Raw genomic sequence first — 21,031 nt, 5'->3', positions numbered from 1 at the left:
TGAAAATGGACCTATATTTCACCTGAAAACAAGCCATATCTTGTCACATTGCTTTAGTCTCCATGCCATTGTCGACATCTCTCTGTAGTTCGAACGACCTGCAGGCCTGTGTGACAGCAACATGTGCGAAAGCTGCCTTGCAATTTAGACAAAAAAAAGTAAAGATTTTAGACTTCACAGAAACCAGAATCGCTCGAAGGTTTGCACAGCTGCCCTTTATTTTCATTAGAAATTAATATGAAGGGAATAAAGGGGATTCGGAGATTTGCTGGGGTTTCTAATTCCTTTCTTTTCTCAAATTGTGCGAAAGCCATACAACCGATTCAGGCAGGAAAGAGGAAGCATGATGGTCGTGAAAAAAGAAAGCAAGCATGTGACTCCAATACATCACAAGCCCATAATGGGAAACTCTGTGTTGCCTTTCTTCTGGTCAATTTATCGCGTCTCGTCTCCGTGCCCTATCAGAGACCTTCCTATTTCCCGACTTCATTCTTTTAGCCGGTGTTGGTTTAAATCTTTTTTTTTTTTTTACTTACCTGTGCCACATTTTGTATTCAGTGCTTGATTTGAGTTGAAAAGAAGGACTTTTGCACTTTGAAGTGCACAGAGAATGAGAATCACTCTTAAAGCCGAAGCTAATCAATGCAAGCCACCTCCATTATCCTCTAATCCATTCATTGCCTTCATAGATCTTTCTGCTGTTTAATGAAAGGACCCATTGTCCACAGAGCAGGTTGGGCAGCGGATAAAAAATTACCCTAATATTTCTGTAAATGACTCTTTCTGATTAATTGCGTAGATCCGAATATGACCACACCTCGGAATTTGAAAATGTCATGCACTAAGCTTGCTCCTTTCCTGCCTCTAACAGTTTGCTCTGATTGTTTCCTCCCCAGACCAAATGAAGATCTCGGTCACGTTTCTTTGGGCATGACTCACCCGAAGATCTCATCCCCGCAAGACGAGTTTGTGGTTCAGAAATCTGCCTCGCCCAGCCTCTGGTCCGTCTTCTTTTACACACTGGCTCAGAAGATAAGAAGGTAGAGAGGGCAGAACAGGAGGGGTGCGAGGGTGTTGGGCAGGGGGCTGCTGGTGCATGGGGAGGGGCAGCACACATCTCCGTAGGTGAGTGAAAGCCCACCCTCGCCCATGCCGTCCCCTGCCCGCACCAGTCCTCCTGCCCTCTGCAATGGTGACATGATGGTACGCGTCATGGAAGATCTCTGCTTCATCCCACCCTTTTCTTTCTGCCATTACACGATAGACTTGATTTGTTAGTGACTCGAGGACGGTGTATATACTCATACAAGTGGCAGCAGGGTGACGATGCTGGTGTGTGGACGCGTGAGACGGCTCTACAGGCAGCTCACGCTGCAGACCAGCCTTCTGCTGCTTTTCCTCTTCTGCATGGTAAGTGTGCTCATCTCAGCCTACTTTCTCTATGGGGTCAAGCGGGAACTGGAGCCCGCCAACGTGGGCGGGGTGGAGAGCGTCGACACCACAGACTGGGAGGACTCGCAAGCTGCCACCCCTTCCGCTCCGTCAGCCAGGATACTTCCTGCAAGGACTGCCAAGCCGGCGGACACGTCCCGCACGGACCCTGTCGTTCTGGTGTTTGTCGAGAGCCTGTACTCGCAGCTCGGCCAGGACATCGTGGCCATCTTGGAATCAGGGCGCTTTCGCTACCAGATCGAAATCGCCCCCGGAAAAGGCGACATGCCTACGCTCACTGACAAGAACCGTGGCCGCTTCACGCTGGTCATTTATGAGAATATCCTCAAGTACGTCAACCTGGACGCCTGGAATAGAGAACTGCTGGATAAGTACTGTGTGGAGTATGGCGTGGGCATCATTGGCTTCTTCAAGGTGAGGATTTACCCTTACAAATTACTATTGAATGCAGTGATTTAGAAATATTGTTCAAATTGCATTGATGTACATGATGGAATACAACATTTTGTCCGGCTGCACATAAAATTTGTTTCAAAATTCTGCACCATTGCACACTTAACTTAAATTTACTCTCACCACTGACCATACACAGGTCCACATGACCTACAGAAGAAAAAAAGAAGAGAGAAACGACATCTGTTTGTGTGAATTTTAAACGATCCAAATAACCACATGTAGTGCGAAGGAACAGATTTGTCATAAACTGATGTTTAATAGAGCAACAAACCGCAAGTGCTAGCAATTTTCTCTCGATTAAAAGCGTTCTTAGGCATAATTCAAAGCGGAGTCTTCTGTGAATAATTAAAGTTTATTAATAATATTTGCTCTTCACATTTTTTGTAATGCTGTGTTAACAGTAAGCTTTGGTTGCTAAGCAACAAGACAGACAAATATTTAGGGTAATCTCTGAACAGGGAGAATTGTATAATGCAGACTGCATCTGTTTTATTATATTAAATTCCTAATTATTATTCAGATAATGACTGAAGGGGTGATAATATGGTTAATATTACGGGTTATTTTTATTTTAATTAAGATTAAACTGTGCATTGAAAATGGTTTCTTTTAAATTTTGGGAGAACACTCTGCACTTTTCTCACTAAGTTTTAAACAAATTTGTTTACATCTTTCTGAATAGTGCAATATCAAGGTCCTTAAGAGTTCTGTATGTTTAATACTACTTAAGCTCTGCCTCCATAATGGCTCTGCTGCAGGAGCTATAGCTGAGATATATCCCCTGTTCTGAACCTAAATTTCAGAGCTAAATTTCAGACAGATTTGTAAAGGAGTTTGTAGACGAGGCTCTGTCTCTACAGCACCTCCGGTCGGCCGGTACTCCTGACTCCTCTTGTTAAGAACCTTCGCTTCCCTGTCCGGTTATGCCTCAGTGACTTCAGCTCTGAGCGCTTCTAATGTTACATCCTGGAGAAACATGGCTCCAAAAACTGAACCGCTTTCCCATGAGGGAAGCAGTGACTGCAGCCAGCACTTGGCTCGGTCTAATCTCCCGAGGCTATATTAAGCACAGCCTGCATCTTCCTTCCTCCACTCACTCTTGTCACCTTTGGACCATTTTTTAAATATTTTTTATCCATTTCCCTGTGACATAGAGGGTTAAATGGAGCTGAGAATCTAAAGCAGAGGAGAAGAGTAGGAATACTGGTCTTTTAGAAGTAATCAGAGAGGGAGGAGAATTCCTATTATTTTTAAAATATTTTTTTGGTATTTATTTGCAGAGTAGCTTTCTAGTTAAATTCTTTTTGTGAGTAGCGTGATTGTACGGGGTCGCAACCTCGGACTGATGGGTTAGTTCAATGAATTGTAAACTGATACTTCTGCTATCTACTGCTACTTAATTAAATATTCTCATGTCATAGCATATAGTCTGCTATACCACATTTAGCTCCGGTTCACCAATATGATTGGATATGCAGCGTTCCAAGACTGCGTATATTTATTATAACCACTTTGGGACAGTTAATTGTTTGTATCACGTAGCATATCGTACCAGTTTACCCCATAAGTTTCCAATTCTAAAAACCAATGCTACTGTAGTGACCTGATCAGCAGACATGGCAAACAAAACATTTTTCATGAGTGTGTACCTTTTCACTTAAAATCTGAAAGGCTTATCAGATAAGGATGAAAAGGAGGAATAAGCCGATGCCAACAAAAATGTTTCTGTTGAAAAATGCAGATTCTTCTGGATTTATTTACATTAGAGAAACAATTTTTGGCTAAATTGCATTGTTAGTCAATTAACTTTTTGGTTACTGTTGTCTCAAAAGCAATATATAGTACTTGGAATCATACTGTGATATTGCTTAAGATAAATATTTTATTGAGTGTTTATGTTGACACCACTCTCTCCCCCAAAATCAGACACAAACTAACACAAGGTCATGATATCCTGTACTATATGGGTATTTGTGTTTATCACATTATATTGCCAAAGGTTTTAGGACACCTCTCCAAATCATTGAATTCAGGTGTTGTTTTTCAGGGGTTGGGCTTGGTCCGTTAGTTCCAGTGAAAGGAACTCTTAATGCTTCAGCATACCAAGACGTTTTGGACAATTTCATGCTCCCAACTTTGTGGGAACAGTTTGGGGATGGCCACTTCCTGTTCCAACATGACTGCGCACCAGTGCACAAAGTAGGGTCCATAAAGACATGGATGAGTGAGTTTGGTGTGGAGGAATCCTGAGTCCTGACGTCAACCCGATGGAACAGCTTTGGGATGAATTAAAGCAGAGACTCTCAGCCAGGCCTTCTCGTCCAACATCAGTGTCTGACCTCACAAGGGTGCTTATAGGGGAATGGTCAAAATTTCCCATGAAAAAACATTCCTAAACCTTTTGGAAAAAGAGTTAAAACTGTTATAGCTGCAAAGGGTGGGCCAACTCCATATTAAATATATGTGCATGTAGAGGCAGGTGTCCCAAAACTTTTGGCAATGTAGTGTATTTGTGTGTGTCTTAAATTTGTCTTAAATTCATTTTTTTTCCCCCACATAATTTTCCTAATAACAATTTTGCAAATATTTATCGGTCTGATGAACTCACCTATAGTTTCAATCTATCTGTCAAATTCACAGGGTGAATAACTTCTAAAATGGAATTGACTCCAAAGATTTGTGTGGACTCACATTTTTAAATTTCCATGCCAGGGATCAGGGAATTGACTTTCTTTGGTATTCATTCCCAGCACCTTAGATGGGAATCGCAGCAAGATGGTGATTCGATGCATCAAGTCTTGGTATAAACTCTAGTAAAAGTTTCAGCCCTACTTGATTACTTCAGCTATAATTGTATAACACATGCATGCAAAATTCAAACCTACCTCAAAAATTATGAAAGTATCATCCTTCTATGAAAAGTGACTAGGTGGAACCAATATTCCAATATCTTTCTTCATTTTATTTGCATTGAACGGTCCTACCGCCTGATGGCTTCGATTACCGTAACCATCATAAAGCAGAGGAGATGAATAATATTGAATAATGATCTTTTATTATGCTGTACTTCTGAAAACAAATGGCGAGCTCTTGTATAGTATAAATGACTACTCAAGTCTTCAAAAGCATGCCTTAAACTCTCTTAACATAAAAGTTTTATAAGTTAAAATGTCACATTTCAGTTATAGCTCCTTCACTGTAATGGTAAGAAATGATTCATCAGGTTTAAGTTTACTCACCATGGGGAAAGGTTTGCAAATGTTTTTTAGGTTTTTTTCATCTGTTCCTGGGAATTCAAGACTCACTATTTGTATTCCAAAGAACATTTTATAACCCTTTGACCCACTCTGTCTGTTAGCCAAAGAAGGGAGGAATGTGAATGAATAGTGAATACTCGAGTCTTCGTCCTTAGGGATTTAAAGGAAAGTACCTTTTAGCTCGGGTTCACTGGCTCGGTCATTTAGATTTTCAGTGAAAGTTCTTAGTTCAGTCATCTGTTTTTACTCAAGTCCAATAAAGCGATAATGAAATTTCTTGTTCTTTTTTGTCTCTCTCTCTCTCTCTGCTCCACACTCAAAAATAAGGCCAACGAGAACAGTTTACAGAGCGCCCAGCTGAAGGGATTCCCTCTCTTCTTACACTCTAACCTTGGCTTGAGGGACTGCAGTGTCAATCCCAAATCACCGCTCTTGCTCATCACTAAGGCTCGGGAGGTGGAGCGGGGGCCCCTACCCGGGGACGACTGGACCGTCTTCCAGTCCAATCACTCCACCTATGAACCTGTACTGTTGGCCCGGGGCAGGACTACAGAAGCCGGAGGTCCTCCGGCACCCCTGCACGCAGCCGTGGTCCAGGATCTGGGGCTTCACGACGGTATCCAGCGGGTACTCTTTGGCAACAACCTGAACTTCTGGCTGCACAAACTGGTGCTGGTGGATGCTGTGAGCTTCTTAACAGGCAAGCGGTTGTCGCTTGCTCTGGAGCGCTACATCCTAGTGGACATCGATGACATCTTTGTTGGCAAGGAAGGCACACGGATGAAGGTTTCCGACGTCAAGGTGGGTAGCTCAGAATATGATTGGTTGTCAGGGGGAAGGATTTGACAAACCAATGGTACTGGGATTACTACAGATCTGTTATATTAGTAAACCCATAATAGAGATCAGCCATAGTGCTTGGGTATTTTGTTACAAGTAATAACAAATTAATTACTACAAGTTACTAATCATTTTTCCGAAATCGATTGGCGTGTCATTTTGGGTGAGTTCTCCCGCCTTGGCCCGACGTTCCTGGGACCGGCTCCAGATCCAAGATGAATGAATATAATAATTTCTGAATAAATTTTCTAGACAGCATGAAATGATTCTTTAATTATTCAAAGATTGACATCTTGTTATAAAATCATAAATGCTTCTGTAGAAAGTGTAATAACATTTCGAAACCCCCTTCAAATGAGCAAGCCAAATAGGGATTTATATTATATTTTGGGATTTATATAATAGGGAAAATATCTAGTTATATCGTTTCCCCTCCTTCACACCAAACAATTATCAAATAAACAAAAAACGCCGAGTCAGCTCACACATCAGTTGCAGCCAACCTGAATAGCAAGCCGCAACACTGGAAGGATTTGTAGCCACCTTCTTTTGCACGGATGTTCTGAAGGTGAGCCTGTCCTCAACAACCGACTGCAGACTAGCATCTAGATCTGTTTTGTTTTCACTAGCCAATTTAATGCCTGTGGACTGAACCAAAGTTTTGAGTTACTTAATCCTCACCCAAATATGCTGTTTTGCTTGGAAATTGGTCAGCTTGCAGGAAGAAAAGTGCTTGAATTTTCATTTCTTTTCTGAATCTGTTTTTAAACTAGACTTGGCCAATGTGACAAAAATAATAATAATAATAATAATAATATCACAATACACTGGGGTTTCTGAGATGCATTATACATTCAAAAGATGGCCAAAAGTTTAAGGACACCTAACCATCAAGCTTTGTATGTGGTTCTTCTCCAAACTGTTGCCCCAAAGTTGCAAGCACACAGTTATATGTCAAAGGATATATCTGTATGTTGGAGCATGAAGATGAACAAGTCTTCCAAACCTGTTCAAGTAATGCCTTGTGCACAAAACAAGCTCCAGGAAGACATAATGTGAACTCGGACATCCTGCACAGAGCCCTGGTTCTCTGAATGAACACCTCTTGGGATGAACTGGAGATTCCTTGACGTCCCAATGTCCCGATATATTTTGATATGAATAAGTTAATCACCCCTTTGATTAAGAAGGCTTTCTGTCGACAAGGAAGAAAAGGCCCATCTCATTGCTATAGTGTGAAAACTGTCTGACATCATAGCGCTGTAGCTCCCGAAAAGAAAATACGGAGATGTTCTAGAGTCTACCTACATTCCTTGCCTTTTGTGGCCGTGTGTCTCTCTTTCTTCACTTCCTCCACCCTTTTTTTCCCCTTCTTTCTTTTCCACTATGTTTTCTCTGTCTCTTTCTTTCGCTCTCTTTCTTTCATGGCCTTCTGGCTGTGATCCTGCTGCATACACAAATAGAGACGGATACACAGGGGAGAATGATAAAAATGTTCAGAGAGAAATATGGATGGAGACGAGAAAAAGCTGAAGCCTGGGAGACAGCCAAGCGGCAGAAGCACGAGTCTGTCTTCTGCTTTAAAAGAAACTCAGAAAGAGCATCCACGAGATGTGGAGAGCTCACCCGGCATCGCCATCGATCAGCCGCCGCATCAAATGACAGCAGCGTGTTGCTGCCGCTGCTCCCGCTAGTTAGCTGCCGTCTCCAACTCCAAAGCCTTTCTCTTGATGACTCTTGGTTCAAAGGGACTACAAAACCAAGTTGCATGCGTGTGTTGTTTCTCTTTTCCCCGCCCTCGATCTTGCTCCCAGCTTTTGAAAGAAGTGCCTCGAGATAAAAGGGAAAGCGGAGCAGACACATTCAAAGATTTCCTGTTTGGCTGAAGATGTAAAAATATCAATCAGCTTGACGTTGCATTTGTGATTGAGACGGTTAAAAAAAATTAAATACATTAATTCAAAATTTCACCTCGCACCACATGACTTTTATTATACAGTCAGCACTATATGAACACTTCATGGCAAGGAACACACATAGCACAATCGTTGACCACAAACATGCATGAGAGATCACTAAATCCAGTCTTCTCATGAGACTGAACCTGACAGCTGTCTGTTTATTTGATTTTGTACGGAAACAAGAAAAGAGAATTGAGAGACAGCTGTGGAGGAAATGCGCTGGCAAGTGAGGCTTGTCAGTTCTGCATAGAAAAGCTGAGTTGTAGGGATGTGGTGAAGGTCTTCGGCTACTGATCAGAGGGTTATGTGTTCGAATCCCAGGTCCACCAAGCTGCCACTGCTGGACCAGTGAGCAAGGACCTTAACCCTCAGTTGCTCAGTTGTATAAAATGAGCTAAAAATATAAGTTGCTCTTGGATAAGGGCGTCTGCTAAGTGCCAGTAATGTAAACGTACAAGCCTTTTTCATACAGTGTGTTTTTGGTTTTATTTTTGTGGTTTCCAAAAACCACTGGTTATGACCTATACAACCCCAATCAACCAATATTATTGAGCTCACATTGTGCTTGCTTTCTCTACACTAACTGATCAGTATTGAACCGGATTCAGGGATCTGCTGCGCGTGACAGCAAATTACTTCGATTTCCTCTTGGACTCGCTTCGGCTGTTAATCTGCGCTGTTCTTGCTACCAGTGGCAGAAGCTCTGATGCTATGCAAGCGTGTAGCAAGCAGTCATGGAGCACCCAAAGTTTAGTTGTCAGCTATGACATCTGCACTAAGAAGATCGCGTAACGTGGTTGAGCTTAAGATAAGAAACATTTGAAAGCCTCCGGCTCATTCGCATTACAAGGCTTTTTTTTTGCTCAATTTGATTTCAGCACCATAACAAAAGGAATTTTGAGCTTTTTGCCAGCCAGGGTGTCCTTTAAAGGTTAAAAAAAAAATTCCAAGGCCCTTTAAGTACAGATTTCGAACTCAGTCCAACTATTGAAATATTATGCACACTATTATTTGGGCTTTTTATTTGAGCCATGAAGCTTTTTACTCCTGAGCACATTCAGTTTAGGTTTTTTATTTGTAAGTGTTTTTGATTTCCTGAGGTTTGGATTAAATTAGCCAGTCAAACTGACTGTCATCTAGAATGACTCAGTGATTAATATTACAGTATTTTATTTTATTTTTGTAATATTATTATTATTATTATTATTATTTTTAAATCATGGATCCCTGAGAGAACCCAGACTCCACTATTAGAACCACAGACTGAGAACGCACAAGCTTTGAACCCACAGATGATAATCTGGAGGTTTACTGACAGTTCGTCAGCTGTTAATGATTAGGGTGAGAAGGGGAAAAGCCAGATGCCTAGCCTTTTCTTTGTGCCGTCATTACTGCCATTTTCCCCCCCCTCCGAATTAGCTGCTGTTGACTTGCTGCTGACACGAGATAATGACGACAGTGATGTGTGCATGCACAGCGGAGTACAGGAAAATAAACATGGATCCCAGTCTTCTCAGCAGCTCTGTCCTGGATATGCCACGGTTTTAGGTTTGCATTTGAAATCTTGGACTTGGGCCATTTGTAAGCTTGTGGTTTGACAGTCAAATATAGGACCACCCTGATAAAAGAGGCTAGATTACAAATGTGTGTGTGTGTGTGTGTTTATCTTCAGGGTTCTGGAAGTCTGTGTGTAAGATGATTGTAAATCCTTTCTCATTTATCCTTCAGGCCCTACTGGAGACACAGAACGAGCTCCGAACTCATGTTCCCAACTTCACCTTCAACTTGGGCTTCTCTGGAAAATTCTTTCACGCTGGTAAGATCAGTCATCTCCTAATGATATTCACCATGAATATGGATTCATTCTTTAGAATTTGCCCACTACAGCTGTTTCCATTGACATTATGTTATAGTCCATGCAGTAAAATGAAAATGTTGAATTTCTGATCATTTCTATTAAACAGCCTTTTTGTGATTAAATAAAAGAGTTATATGATGGCATTACCTCTTGCCTGCTGTCACAAATGTTTTGCTTAGTCTTGACCATCAAGATTTCACAAATCATTCTATCTCCCCTAAACCCCTGGCCCCTGAACAAAATATATAAAGCCCTAACCTGTATAAACATTTAATAATCTCAACAATATCTTTAAGACGAGGCCAGTTTTCATATGAAATTATAACATGCTGTACTTTTCTAAAGATGGAAAATTCCACTTCAATTCCTGTCCTGCCTTTGACACACTGCCGTGACCAATTTTTCTACCTCTGCGTCATTCCACAAATTGACAACAGCTTCCAGGCTTATATGAGTCAAAAGTTTGTGGACACCTGACCTGACCATCGCACCCATATGCACCTATTGAACATCCCATTCATGATGTAATCCTCCTCTTTACTGGTATAATGACCTGCACTCTTCTGGGAAGGCTTTCCACTAGACATTAGAGCTTTTTTTTTTAGATTCTGTAAATTCGGCTACCAGAGCATTAGTGAGACCAGACACTTATGTCAGACGAGGACCTGAAGTATTTTATCCCTAAAGGCGTTGGTTGGGGTTGAGTCAGAGCCAGGGTTCTGTGTAGGATACTTCAGTTCTTCTACACCAAACTAAACACACCATGTCTTCATGAAGCTCGCTTTGTTCACTGGAGCAATGTCGTGCTGGAACAGGTTTGGGCCTCTAAATTCCAGTCAAGGAATTTATAGATAGATCTGTGCTTGTGCCTTACTTATGAGCGTGATGGTCAGGTGTCCATATACGTTTGTCCATGTAGTCTGTCTTATCAGATTTAAGGTTTATGCACTTTCTCAGATCTTCTTTAAAGTGGAACATGTGTATTATGCATCTCGCCAGCTCTGTAAGGATTTAAGAATTTCAAAGTACGGTCCAGTCGAAAGCTCTGAATATAATGCATTATTGAAAGCTCTTCCAACCCGTTAGCTTATACATTTAATATTAAGATGGTACTCTTTGTCCCATTGGAAGAAAACGCTGTGAGAAACTGAAAAACTTTGGCGCATCACCAACAGAATGAAATGTAGCCACTGTAATTTGTTCAGATGGAAACCAGTGAAACCAGGCCTTTTGTTTATGTGGATGCGCACGTGTTTCCTCTTCCTCAGGCACTGACGAGGAAGATCTGGGAGATGACCTGCTCCTTTCTTACAGTAAAGAATTCTGGTGGTTTCCGCACATGTGGAGCCACATGCAGCCACATCTCTTCCACAACCAGTCAGTGCTGGCCGAACAGATGCTGCTCAACCGCAAGTTTGCAGAGGTGAGGCAGAAAATAGGAAGCCTTCAGTGTAGGCAATACATTAGGGCCTTTCTTTTATTTTTTTATTTCTTCACAGTGTACATGACACCTCCTTTGATCATTTCAGATCAAATGAACATCTGTTGTTGATCTTCATTTTAAGCCTTTGAGACTTTTAACCTTGTCCTTTTTATGGTTTGTCATTTTTGAACAAAGCATTTTGCCTAAAATCTAAATTCTGATGCTAATTTTTGGGCTTGCTAGTCCCAATGGGCGTAAAGGATATACACACACACACTCTTACTTTCGTCACTGGGAGATCTCTAATAAACTCTCCTTGTCTCTCTCTCTCTCTCCCCCTCCCACCCTCACTCGCACACAGGAACATGGCATCCCCACAAACATGGGTTATGCTGTTGCTCCGCACCACTCGGGCGTCTACCCAATCCATATGCAGCTCTACGAGGCCTGGAAGAAGGTATGGGGCATCAAGGTGACCAGCACAGAGGAATATCCGCATCTCAAACCTGCACGCTTCCGCAGGGGCTTCATCCACAGCGGTATCAGCGTAAGAGCACGTTCCTGCCCACACAGACCTTCGCACACTTCCATCCTACCACATCACACCATCGCTGAGTAATGTATATAGATAGGGTCAGGGTGCAAACACGCACATATGGCTTCTCTTTGTTGTACACAAACTGCCTCAGTGCTAATACTGCCTACACATTTGTAGAAATATTTAGTATTTAAAGTGCCACTGAAAACAGCATCTGTGTTTCAGAGGTTTTTTGTACCTCTTTCTTAGTATTAGGAATGAACACAAAAATAAATAAATAAATAAACAAGCAAATAAATAAATAGCAGATTCAGATTTTAATGAAAATGTCCAGGAAAATTATTTTTTTTAAAAATAGTTTGATGATTCATCCTGTAGTTTTCTTGTATTTATCCAATTAAGCGTTCTCTAGATTGTCCCGCCCCCAGGGGTGTGTCTTAATCTGCCCTAGCAGCTCGCTAGCAACAAACATGGTTCGATGGTATATTAAGGTGCTTTTTTAAAGATCCCTTAGTTGATGAGGATAAAGTAAGTAAAAAAAGGAAAGTTTATTATGTTAATAATATTTTTAATATTTTAGTTATTAACCAGAGTCGTCAGATGCTAATACAAACACCTGGAGCACCATGCCGGGTTAATGCTGTGTAACAACTTCGGGAAATTGATATACAAGTAATGATCATTGGTAATTATTAAATTTTTCTGTGAAATCTGATGCCTCCCAGTGATAACCAGCTGCCTTAAACCACATAAAATATGTATACACTTTTCACAGTTCTCTATATTTAGTGAGCTAAGCTACTGCTAAATCTGTTTAGATTCGCAGTGGTGTGGTCACACGCTTCACACACTCGTCGCTCTGATTTTCTGTTTGGAAAGAAAAACACATCAACATACAGAATCAACCTCCAGCTCTTGGGTCATGGCAACTTTAACTGCACTTTTCTTTTCTTTTATTGCCATTTTTTTTGCGATTTCCATCCTTTTATAAGCACAAGGCCATGTAAGGGAAACCTTACTTAAGCACAAAAAGGATCAGATTGCGAGAACGAGGGGGTGGAAAACGTTTTGAGACGAAGCCACCGGTTTCCTATGAATATTTCACACCAGTACATTAAAATCAGCATTAACATGACTGTGAGAACATCACACTCCACTGCCACATATTAAACGAAGGAGTTTTATAGTACAGGTGCATTTGAGCTTCGGGAAAAAAATAGTGAAAATAGTATCCGTTGCTCTCTCTCTGTATGGAAATACTTCAGTACTGTTTCTGGTCCGACGCAGGATAATGAGACAGTTCGCAGTGAAAAAGACCAGGGCAGCTTCAGCTTCTTTCTAATTGTTCGGCGCTACAATAGACAGCGAGCTGCTTACTATTTGACTTGCAGATTAGTCGAATAACCTTTAGGAGAATCTTCTGGGGAGACGCTCCACTTTTGTTTGAAAAAGGTTTCAAAAATATTATGTCTGTCTCTCGCTCTCTGTTTAGACCTGCGTTCAGATGCATCCATTTAGCACAGACATCCTTTAATCCCAAGATGCTGTTTAAATGGCCTGGGCTGCCAGCACACACACACTTTCTTTCTTTCTTTTTCTTTACTGTCTTTGAGGCACTTTCATTGACTTGCATTGGGACTGACCTCACTAAAGAAAAGGATTTTTATTTATTTTCACCATAGCTCAAAAGCATCAAAAAGCTCCTGATATTGTCAGATGAATAAATAACTGCTTAAAAGGAATGAATGAATGAATAAATAAATAAATAAAACCAATAAATATCCGTGTTAAACTGTGTTATCATTATCAACCTACATATTTGATGCTCGGGGGCAAAAAAAATCCTACACACAAGCGCGATCTCTCAGATGTAATAATCTGTCGTTTTCTGTACGTCGTATATTATCGCCTTAAAGCAAAGTAAAACCAGCGTTGGACTTTTATAACCTCCCTCCCTTTAACTTCCTCTTGGGATTCCAACATCAAATGGAAGAAGAACCAGACAGATTTTTTTCTTTTTCCTCCGCTGCCTTAGCCTCCTTTCTGAGTCCTTTCTCAGTTCGACTAAATGAGGGTCATCAAAGCGAGTGCCATATTTACATAATTATAGAAAATTTCAATTTTTCATGGGGGCAAATGTGTGTTGTAATTTGCTTTCCCTCATTGCTACTTTTCCGTCCTCAGACAAGTGCATGATCCACAGACTAACAAATCGGAGGGATGTAATTTCTTAATTGGATCCTTTGTGTAGTCACTAATTCAGAAACAGAAGCTGATCTTACATTTTGTAAAGCGTGCCAAGTTCAGCTCCTAAGTACAGCAACAGAAAATCATCTTGTGTGCGCTCTCTCTCCCTCTCTCTGTGGGAGGCAATTACAATTTGACCAACTCAAGTTGTTTTCCAAAAGAAATAAAAAATTGTGAATTTGCAGCAGAATCAAGCTTTTTTTTGCTCCAACAATTAGGAATATCCTGAAGGAACTGGATAATGAACTAGGTTGCAGAATTCCAGGAGCAAAAAATGCTCAATTTCTTTACACAAAAACAGAGCAGAAATGGAAGATAGAGTTATAAAGTTTGATTTGTGACAGATCTGTTTTAATCAGCATTTTAATAAATGCCAACAGTTATCTAAACCTGACTCTAACTCTGGTCTCTGTATATTATCTTTGATGGAGCAGTTTCACCTCCCTTTATTATACTAAGGCAACATTTTTCTAGACTGAGGTCACTCAGTTTCCACTTGGATTCCAGTGCAGCCCAGCACCAGTGTTTAAATGCTACTGCACATTGTGGCTGACCAAATACGTTTTTCCACTCAAATTCGTCACGGTGAATATAGGATACAGAAGCGAGCGAGCTTCTTACAGCTCACGGTTCAAGGGTTTGCTTGAATCTCTGCTTTCTTAGATCTTTTGAACCTGAGTGTTTAACCTATCGTTTTGAGGTTGTATGAATTTTCCACTCCTGCTTTCTTGTGGCTTATTGTGTTTATTCATTCCTCAGGTGTTGCCCAGGCAGACATGCGGTCTCTTCACACACACCATTTTCTACAACGAGTACCCTGGAAGCCCCAAGGAGCTGGACAAACTCATCAACGGAGGAGAGCTGTTCCTCACCGTGCTCCTCAACCCTGTAAGCACATGTACTTATTTTTGTGTCAGGATGCCAAGACGGCTAAAAATATTCCCGTAGCAATGCAGGACATACGAGGGTTTTTTTTGCGTTCAGGGCTTGTGTTTGTAACTTTGAATGTCGTTTCGGTATATCCAGATCAGCATCTTCATGACCCACCTCTCCAACTACGGCAACGACCGCCTGGGCCTGTACACGTTTAAGAACTTGGTGAAGTTCGTGCAGACGTGGACCAACCTGAAGCTGCAGACGCTTCCCCCCGTGCAGCTGGCGCAGAAATACTTCCAGATCTTTCCTGAGGAGAGGGACCCAATCTGGCAGGTGAGGGTACAACATGTCTAATGAAATGCACAAGTGTGTTTAAGTAGAGATTCTTCAGCTAGGATAATGAGTTCTGAGTAGTGTTTACATATGTGTGTGTGTGTGTCTCAATTAAGACATATCTTCAGAACCAGCTTTCCATGTTCTTTCCACCAAAACCGACCACGCTCTCTCTGAAATTGTATCTTTCGTGCTGCCAGGAGAATTATCGAAACCAAACTCGTATCCCTTTCTCTCTCCTGCTTCTCTTCCTGTCGTACAGTTTATCCTCCTCTTTATTTCTGCTCGACTCCCTCTGTCTGACAGTCGCATTTTCTTTCTCCCTCAGAGAAATATACAGACTGCGACTTAGAGCCCTAAATCCTTTTTTTGATCCTCCTTGTTTCCTGTCAAGGTTGAGATCCCGTCCTTTCACTCCGGGCTCCGGCGTTCCGGAGATTCCCTCTGGCTGTGAATAATGTCTTTTCATGTGCACTTGCTCTCCCAGAAAGTCCACACAATACTTTTTGTTGTCAAACACTACAGCTGTTCAGAGTCCGCACGGAGCAGCAATACTAAAGTCGCTCCGGATAAAAGTGTCTACCAAATGTTCTACATGTAACTGTGAAAACTTCAAGAAACCTCTCTTTATTATGTTACGCTGCACTGTGCACCCGTGCTAAGCCCTATCTTGTTAGAGTAGACAGATGTTGATCATTTGGAGGCTGTCACGTGCCCGTTATCTCGATCTTCCCCCAAAGCCTTAGGGGCAGGTTACGTGACTCATCATTAATCTGCACAGCTCTGTCCAGATGTGCCCATCCCAGCTGTGAGTGAGTTCAGGTCAAGCTTGTGGATCAGTGGAGATTATGGCTCCTGTCCACCTGTGACGAACGAGATCTTTGAAACATCTGCCAGAATAGAAACTTCCTAAATATAGAATGCATTGAACAGCCTTAAAAAGCTAGGACAGAAGTTTATAGCATTGCTTTTGGGTGGTAAATCTTTTAAAACAGATCCCTTTTATACCTCTGTATACCCCTGACTGACTGGATTTTATTTGTCCTTAATTATTAAACTAGTCTCTGTTCCTGTTTTTCTTGCCTTTTAAATGTTGTATTCATACAGGCTGGTTTAATTAGATGTTATTTTGAACCCAGAGTCAAACCACTGCCCGGTTTCTCCACACTCTGGCTGCGAGCGTGCTATTAGCTCGGGGAGTTTGGGGGAGGAGGGGAGTGGTTTTATTTAGCTTAATAGAGCAAGATGGTCTGTTTAACAGCAATAACTCTGCAGGCCCACTCTGTGATATATTGACGTTTAATAGCAGTCCCTCCCCTGCCAGATACGTGGCTCAAAAGGATTTAAATAGCACCGTTCGCAATTGTAAATGTGCCTGCGTGTGCATGAGTTATGCCTCGTGGCGGCTTGTGGTTTGAATAGTCGAGCTTTTTGCAGTCTGAGCCGGTGTGCGTCGGCAACTGTAAATCTGAATCGCTGTCTCTCCAACAGGACCCCTGTGAGGACAAAAGACATAAAGACATTTGGTCCAAGGAGAAAACCTGCGACCGCTTCCCTAAGCTGCTCATCATAGGCCCGCAGAAGACCGGTGAGTGGTGTTTCGCCGTCTGATCAGGAGCATGCAGTAGCGCCATCTAGCTGTCGAGGACACCTGAGAGAACTGAAGTGAAACAATGCTCCAACTGTTTTCTTTTTATTTTTAACACGCAGTTACAGCACCTGTATATAAGTGGATAGAACCTCTTCTGATTGGTCGAGAGGCAACTTTTTGCAGTTTTGCTTCATCGTTTCTTATGTATACCACATTAGTATACCAATTATTTATTTATTTTTAACAGCCGCCTTCGGTTTCACAACAGTAAACAAGAATCCGTTTATTACACTGACTAATTAACCTTCTAAACCATTTCTTACGGGAGCAATAGCCTTGTCTTGCAGTAGGTTGTAAAATGGCAGTGTTAATCTTTTCCGTAAACGCTGGATTAAGGGTATGGACTCTTTTTTTTTTTTTTTTTTTTTTTCTTTTTTTTTAAACATGTTGTAATTACTACAGTGCTCTGGCCTGTCCATTAGCGAGCGGCTCAGTAGAAAAATATTTATTCTTGCAGTTCTGAGCTGCACTAAAGGTATTAAGACTAGTGTTTGATCAAAGCATATTAATATTGCATACCTGCATGTGAAGCGGTTTTTGGGGTGAACTCTGACTCAGTTAAGGAAGAATAAAACCTAATAAATAAATAAATATTCCCGAACCTTAATATGAACTCTCTTTATCTGACTTGTTTCCAGGAACGACTGCGCTCTATCTGTTTCTGGGAATGCATCCTGACCTGACCAGTAATTATCCCAGCAAGGAGACTTTTGAGGAGATCCAGTTCTTCAATGGTCGTAATTATCACAAGGGCATTGACTGGTGTGTTTCTAGCATCTCTTTCTACTTCTCTCTCTCTCTCTCTCTCTCACTCTCATTACCACAGATTGTTTCTCCTCCCCCTCATTTTCAGCCTTCTTGCCTGCGCATTTCGAGGCAGCATGCATGAGTTAAGTTCAATAGCCCCTGTAAACCACTATGAAATGCCTAGATAGGGAAACCTTGGCATCTTCTGCAGTCTGGCACATTAATCACAGCCAAAGCTGATGTTCCCTTAAATTGAGCAGAGATTACATGTTTGAAAACACTCTCTCACACACACACACTCTCAATTATGAAAGTGTAGCTAACGAGGAAACGAACGTATTAAATCATACACACAGCCTGTGTCAGTCTTTCACATTCCGACATGTTGTGAGTAATCAGAAATGCTCGGTATACATAGCGGAGTGTTATTTACGGCGACAAAACCGCCTCGTTTAATGACCCGAGGCCCCTAGAGTTTCATCCGTACACATACTTATTCAAATCTGCTGCTGTTTTACTTTCATTACCTCCTTTTCTTTTCACATCTTATCCCATGTGTTTTTCCCTCATAGGTATATGGAGTTTTTCCCTCTGCCCTCCAACACTAGCTCAGATTTCTACTTCGAGAAGAGTGCGAACTACTTTGACTCGGAGGTAGCAGCCCGTCGAGCTGCCGCACTTCTTCCCAAAGCCAAGATCATCACCATCCTCATTAATCCTGCTGACAGGGCCTACTCCTGGTACCAGGTCAGTCTCTCAGCAGACAGAAAACAAAAATGGTCTCTCAGAGTAACATTACATCACCACTAACAACTTTTTTCACTACAACAGTCTTGTTATATCCAGCGATCAGTATTAGCGTGCTAGTTGCCACTTTGAACATTGTTTAGGTCTCGAAATGCGTGAATGACGGAAAAATCCGACTGTCTAATAAAGACACATTCCATATTAAGGTATTAGCTTACTATATGGCCAGAAGACACGACAGAAAATGAAAGACAGAAAATAAGAACAAAGAAAATAGAAAGATGGAAAAAATTACAAGACAGACCAGGAAAGAAAACAAAGACAGACAGATGAAGAAAAACAAACTAAAATGAAAGACAGACAAGAAAGAAAGAAAGAAAGAAAGAAAGAAAACACAAATGGACATACCCACATGAATGTAGACAGGCTGAAAGACAGAAACATGAAATTAAAGAGGAAGTGATTATGGATCTTTTCGCATCATTATGAATAACATCCTCATGAATTAAGTGCAGTGTTTTTGTCTTGTTTCTTGACCACCCCATTGTTTCTGCTCCGTTCCAGCACCAGAGAGCCCACGATGACCCCGTGGCCCAGAAATACACCTTCCATGATGTCATCACCGCCGGCCATGACGTCCCGATCAAACTGAAGGTGCTGCAGAATCGCTGTCTTGTGCCCGGCTTGTATGCAACACACCTGCAGCGCTGGCTCAGTCACTACCATCCCAGCCAGGTGTGTGTGGGGTTTGGTAGATCTGGGGACTTGGCTGATGGTGTAATGTCTTATAAACGAAGCTTCCTGCCCCTCTTCTCTCCTTCTTTCTCACTCTTTCTCTCTCTCTCTCTCTCTTTCTCTTAACCTTTCGCTCTCCCTCTCTCTCTGTCTGTCTCTCTCTCTCTCTTTCTCATAATATTTCTCTCTTCCTCTCTTTCTCATAATATCTCTCTCTTCCCCTCTCTCTCTCTCTCTCTCTCTCTCAGATCCTTGTCCTGGACGGTCAGATGCTGAGGACGGAGCCGGCTGCAGTCATGGATAAGATCCAGAAGTTTCTTGGCCTCACAAACACTCTCAATTACCACAAAATCCTAGCGTGAGTGTCTTCATTTATTCGACAGCTTCTTCCTGAACACGCTCCTGCTTCCTCTGTAATGATGTACAGTTACAGCGACTGGAAGCCAGTGATTACTGGGTGATTGATTACGGAGCCCTCGCAGTGCGCGATGTTTGGGTTTGATGCGTTTCAGGTTGTCACGGTTTTATATGGATTCATTCATTCATCTGTCTCTTGTTTATAGTCTGTTTTATTTTTTTTCCCCCATCTGTTCTGTCTGTTTTTTTTCTTCTTTTCTTCTATTCACCTGTCTATTTTTCCTTGTCTTTTTGCATATATTTTTTGACTTTTTTGATTCTCTTCCATCTTCTGTTTTCTTTTATCTTCTTATCTGTTCTTCTGTATTTCTGTTTGTTTGGAAGGTTTATGTCTGGATCTTCCTTCCTTCCTTCGATCCATCCATCCACTTAACTTTTCTTTGTCTTTCTTTTTCATTTCTTCTCAGATTTTCTGTCTGTGTGCTTTTTTTTAGGTTTTCTTTCTTCCTTTTTGTCACTTTTTTATTTCCCTTGAATAATTTTCTTTATTTTCCTTTTATTTTTGTCTCTCTCATTCTTTGTCTTTCATATTTCCTTTAATATCTTGTCTTTCAATTTTAATTCTTTCTTTTCTCCCACCCTCCCACTTTCTTTCTTTCTTTCTTTCTTTCTTTCTTTCTTTCTTTCTTTCTTTCTTTCTTTCTTTCTTTCTTTCTTTCTTTCTTTCTTTCACATAACTGTTCTTCTTTGTTTTTTCTTTCCTCTAATCTCCTCTCCCTACCTCTACTCTGACTCACTCTCTCATCTCTCGCAATGCCTTTTTCATTCTTTCATGCCTGACCACATAATCACTACACCAGGCTCATAAGCAGCAACATCTGTTCGTCCCATCCCCCCATGGACAATAGGCCCGGTTTGTCCTGTGTTTGTTTCTGCAAACAGACCTGGCTGTACACCATCTGTCTGCCATATTCTGCTTCTCTCAGGCTGATGTGGAAACCTCTTCATCTCAGTCCTGCTTGACCCGCCTCCATTTTGTTTCTCCGGCAGGTTCGATCCTAAGAAGGGGTTCTGGTGCCAGCTGCTGGACGGGGGGAAGACGAAATGCCTGGGGAAGAGCAAAGGGAGGAAATATCCTGACATGGATGTGGACGTGAGTGTCAGCGTTTCATAAAAAATCAGAAGCTTGAATTACATCTGATTATTCTTTGCTGTAATGTTTTGAGGCTTAGGTCACGTGAGGGTCGAGTCAGATGGTTTAGGTGAGGACCGTGTAGGGCACAGAGCAGGACGGTATTGCGCTCAGGTCCTTGACGTCACCTTGAGGCATCTTGGCAGACACGTCAAAGTTAATGAGGAGTGGAAGGACAGTCTGATGTGTCTTGTATGTACCACAGTGCTGTAAGTGGCAGCAGCCTTCCAGCCAAAGCTGCGCACAGCAGCGTTCAGGCCAAAAACACACCCACGATCACAGCGCTGGCTCTCATCTCCACTTTCTTTCAAAATGAAGTCATCAAAAGCGTGTGCAGTGAACCTCTGATTTTAAAGTGAAC

The 21,031-nt window shown here is 41.7% G+C and overlaps 1 protein-coding gene across 3 annotated transcripts in view; it reads left to right on the top strand.

Annotated features, from left to right (window-relative positions):
• ndst1b (N-deacetylase/N-sulfotransferase (heparan glucosaminyl) 1b) overlaps positions 1 to 21,031 on the top strand; it is a 71,288-nt gene that overhangs the window by 45,455 nt on the left and 4,802 nt on the right. For 2 of the 3 annotated variants that reach the window (XM_058415296.1, XM_058415295.1), the window contains 13 exons: positions 897 to 1,866; positions 5,493 to 5,966; positions 9,695 to 9,782; positions 11,093 to 11,247; positions 11,609 to 11,794; positions 14,792 to 14,920; positions 15,059 to 15,241; positions 16,733 to 16,829; positions 17,531 to 17,654; positions 18,212 to 18,386; positions 18,951 to 19,121; positions 19,370 to 19,479; positions 20,529 to 20,631. In XM_058415296.1, the coding sequence (XP_058271279.1) occupies positions 1,327 to 1,866; positions 5,493 to 5,966; positions 9,695 to 9,782; positions 11,093 to 11,247; positions 11,609 to 11,794; positions 14,792 to 14,920; positions 15,059 to 15,241; positions 16,733 to 16,829; positions 17,531 to 17,654; positions 18,212 to 18,386; positions 18,951 to 19,121; positions 19,370 to 19,479; positions 20,529 to 20,631 (2,535 nt within the window). In that variant the 5' untranslated portion in view covers positions 897 to 1,326. Of the gene's footprint in view, positions 1 to 896; positions 1,867 to 4,069; positions 4,710 to 5,492; positions 5,967 to 9,694; positions 9,783 to 11,092; positions 11,248 to 11,608; positions 11,795 to 14,791; positions 14,921 to 15,058; positions 15,242 to 16,732; positions 16,830 to 17,530; positions 17,655 to 18,211; positions 18,387 to 18,950; positions 19,122 to 19,369; positions 19,480 to 20,528; positions 20,632 to 21,031 lie in introns of those variants that run through there. The other variant, XM_058415298.1, reaches the window with a different exon arrangement.

The sequence above is a fragment of the Hemibagrus wyckioides genome, linkage group LG18 (assembly GCF_019097595.1).
Source record: "Hemibagrus wyckioides isolate EC202008001 linkage group LG18, SWU_Hwy_1.0, whole genome shotgun sequence".
NCBI lineage: Eukaryota > Metazoa > Chordata > Actinopteri > Siluriformes > Bagridae > Hemibagrus > Hemibagrus wyckioides.
Note: the sequence above shows the minus strand (reverse complement) of the source record. Positions and strands in the feature narration are given on the sequence as shown.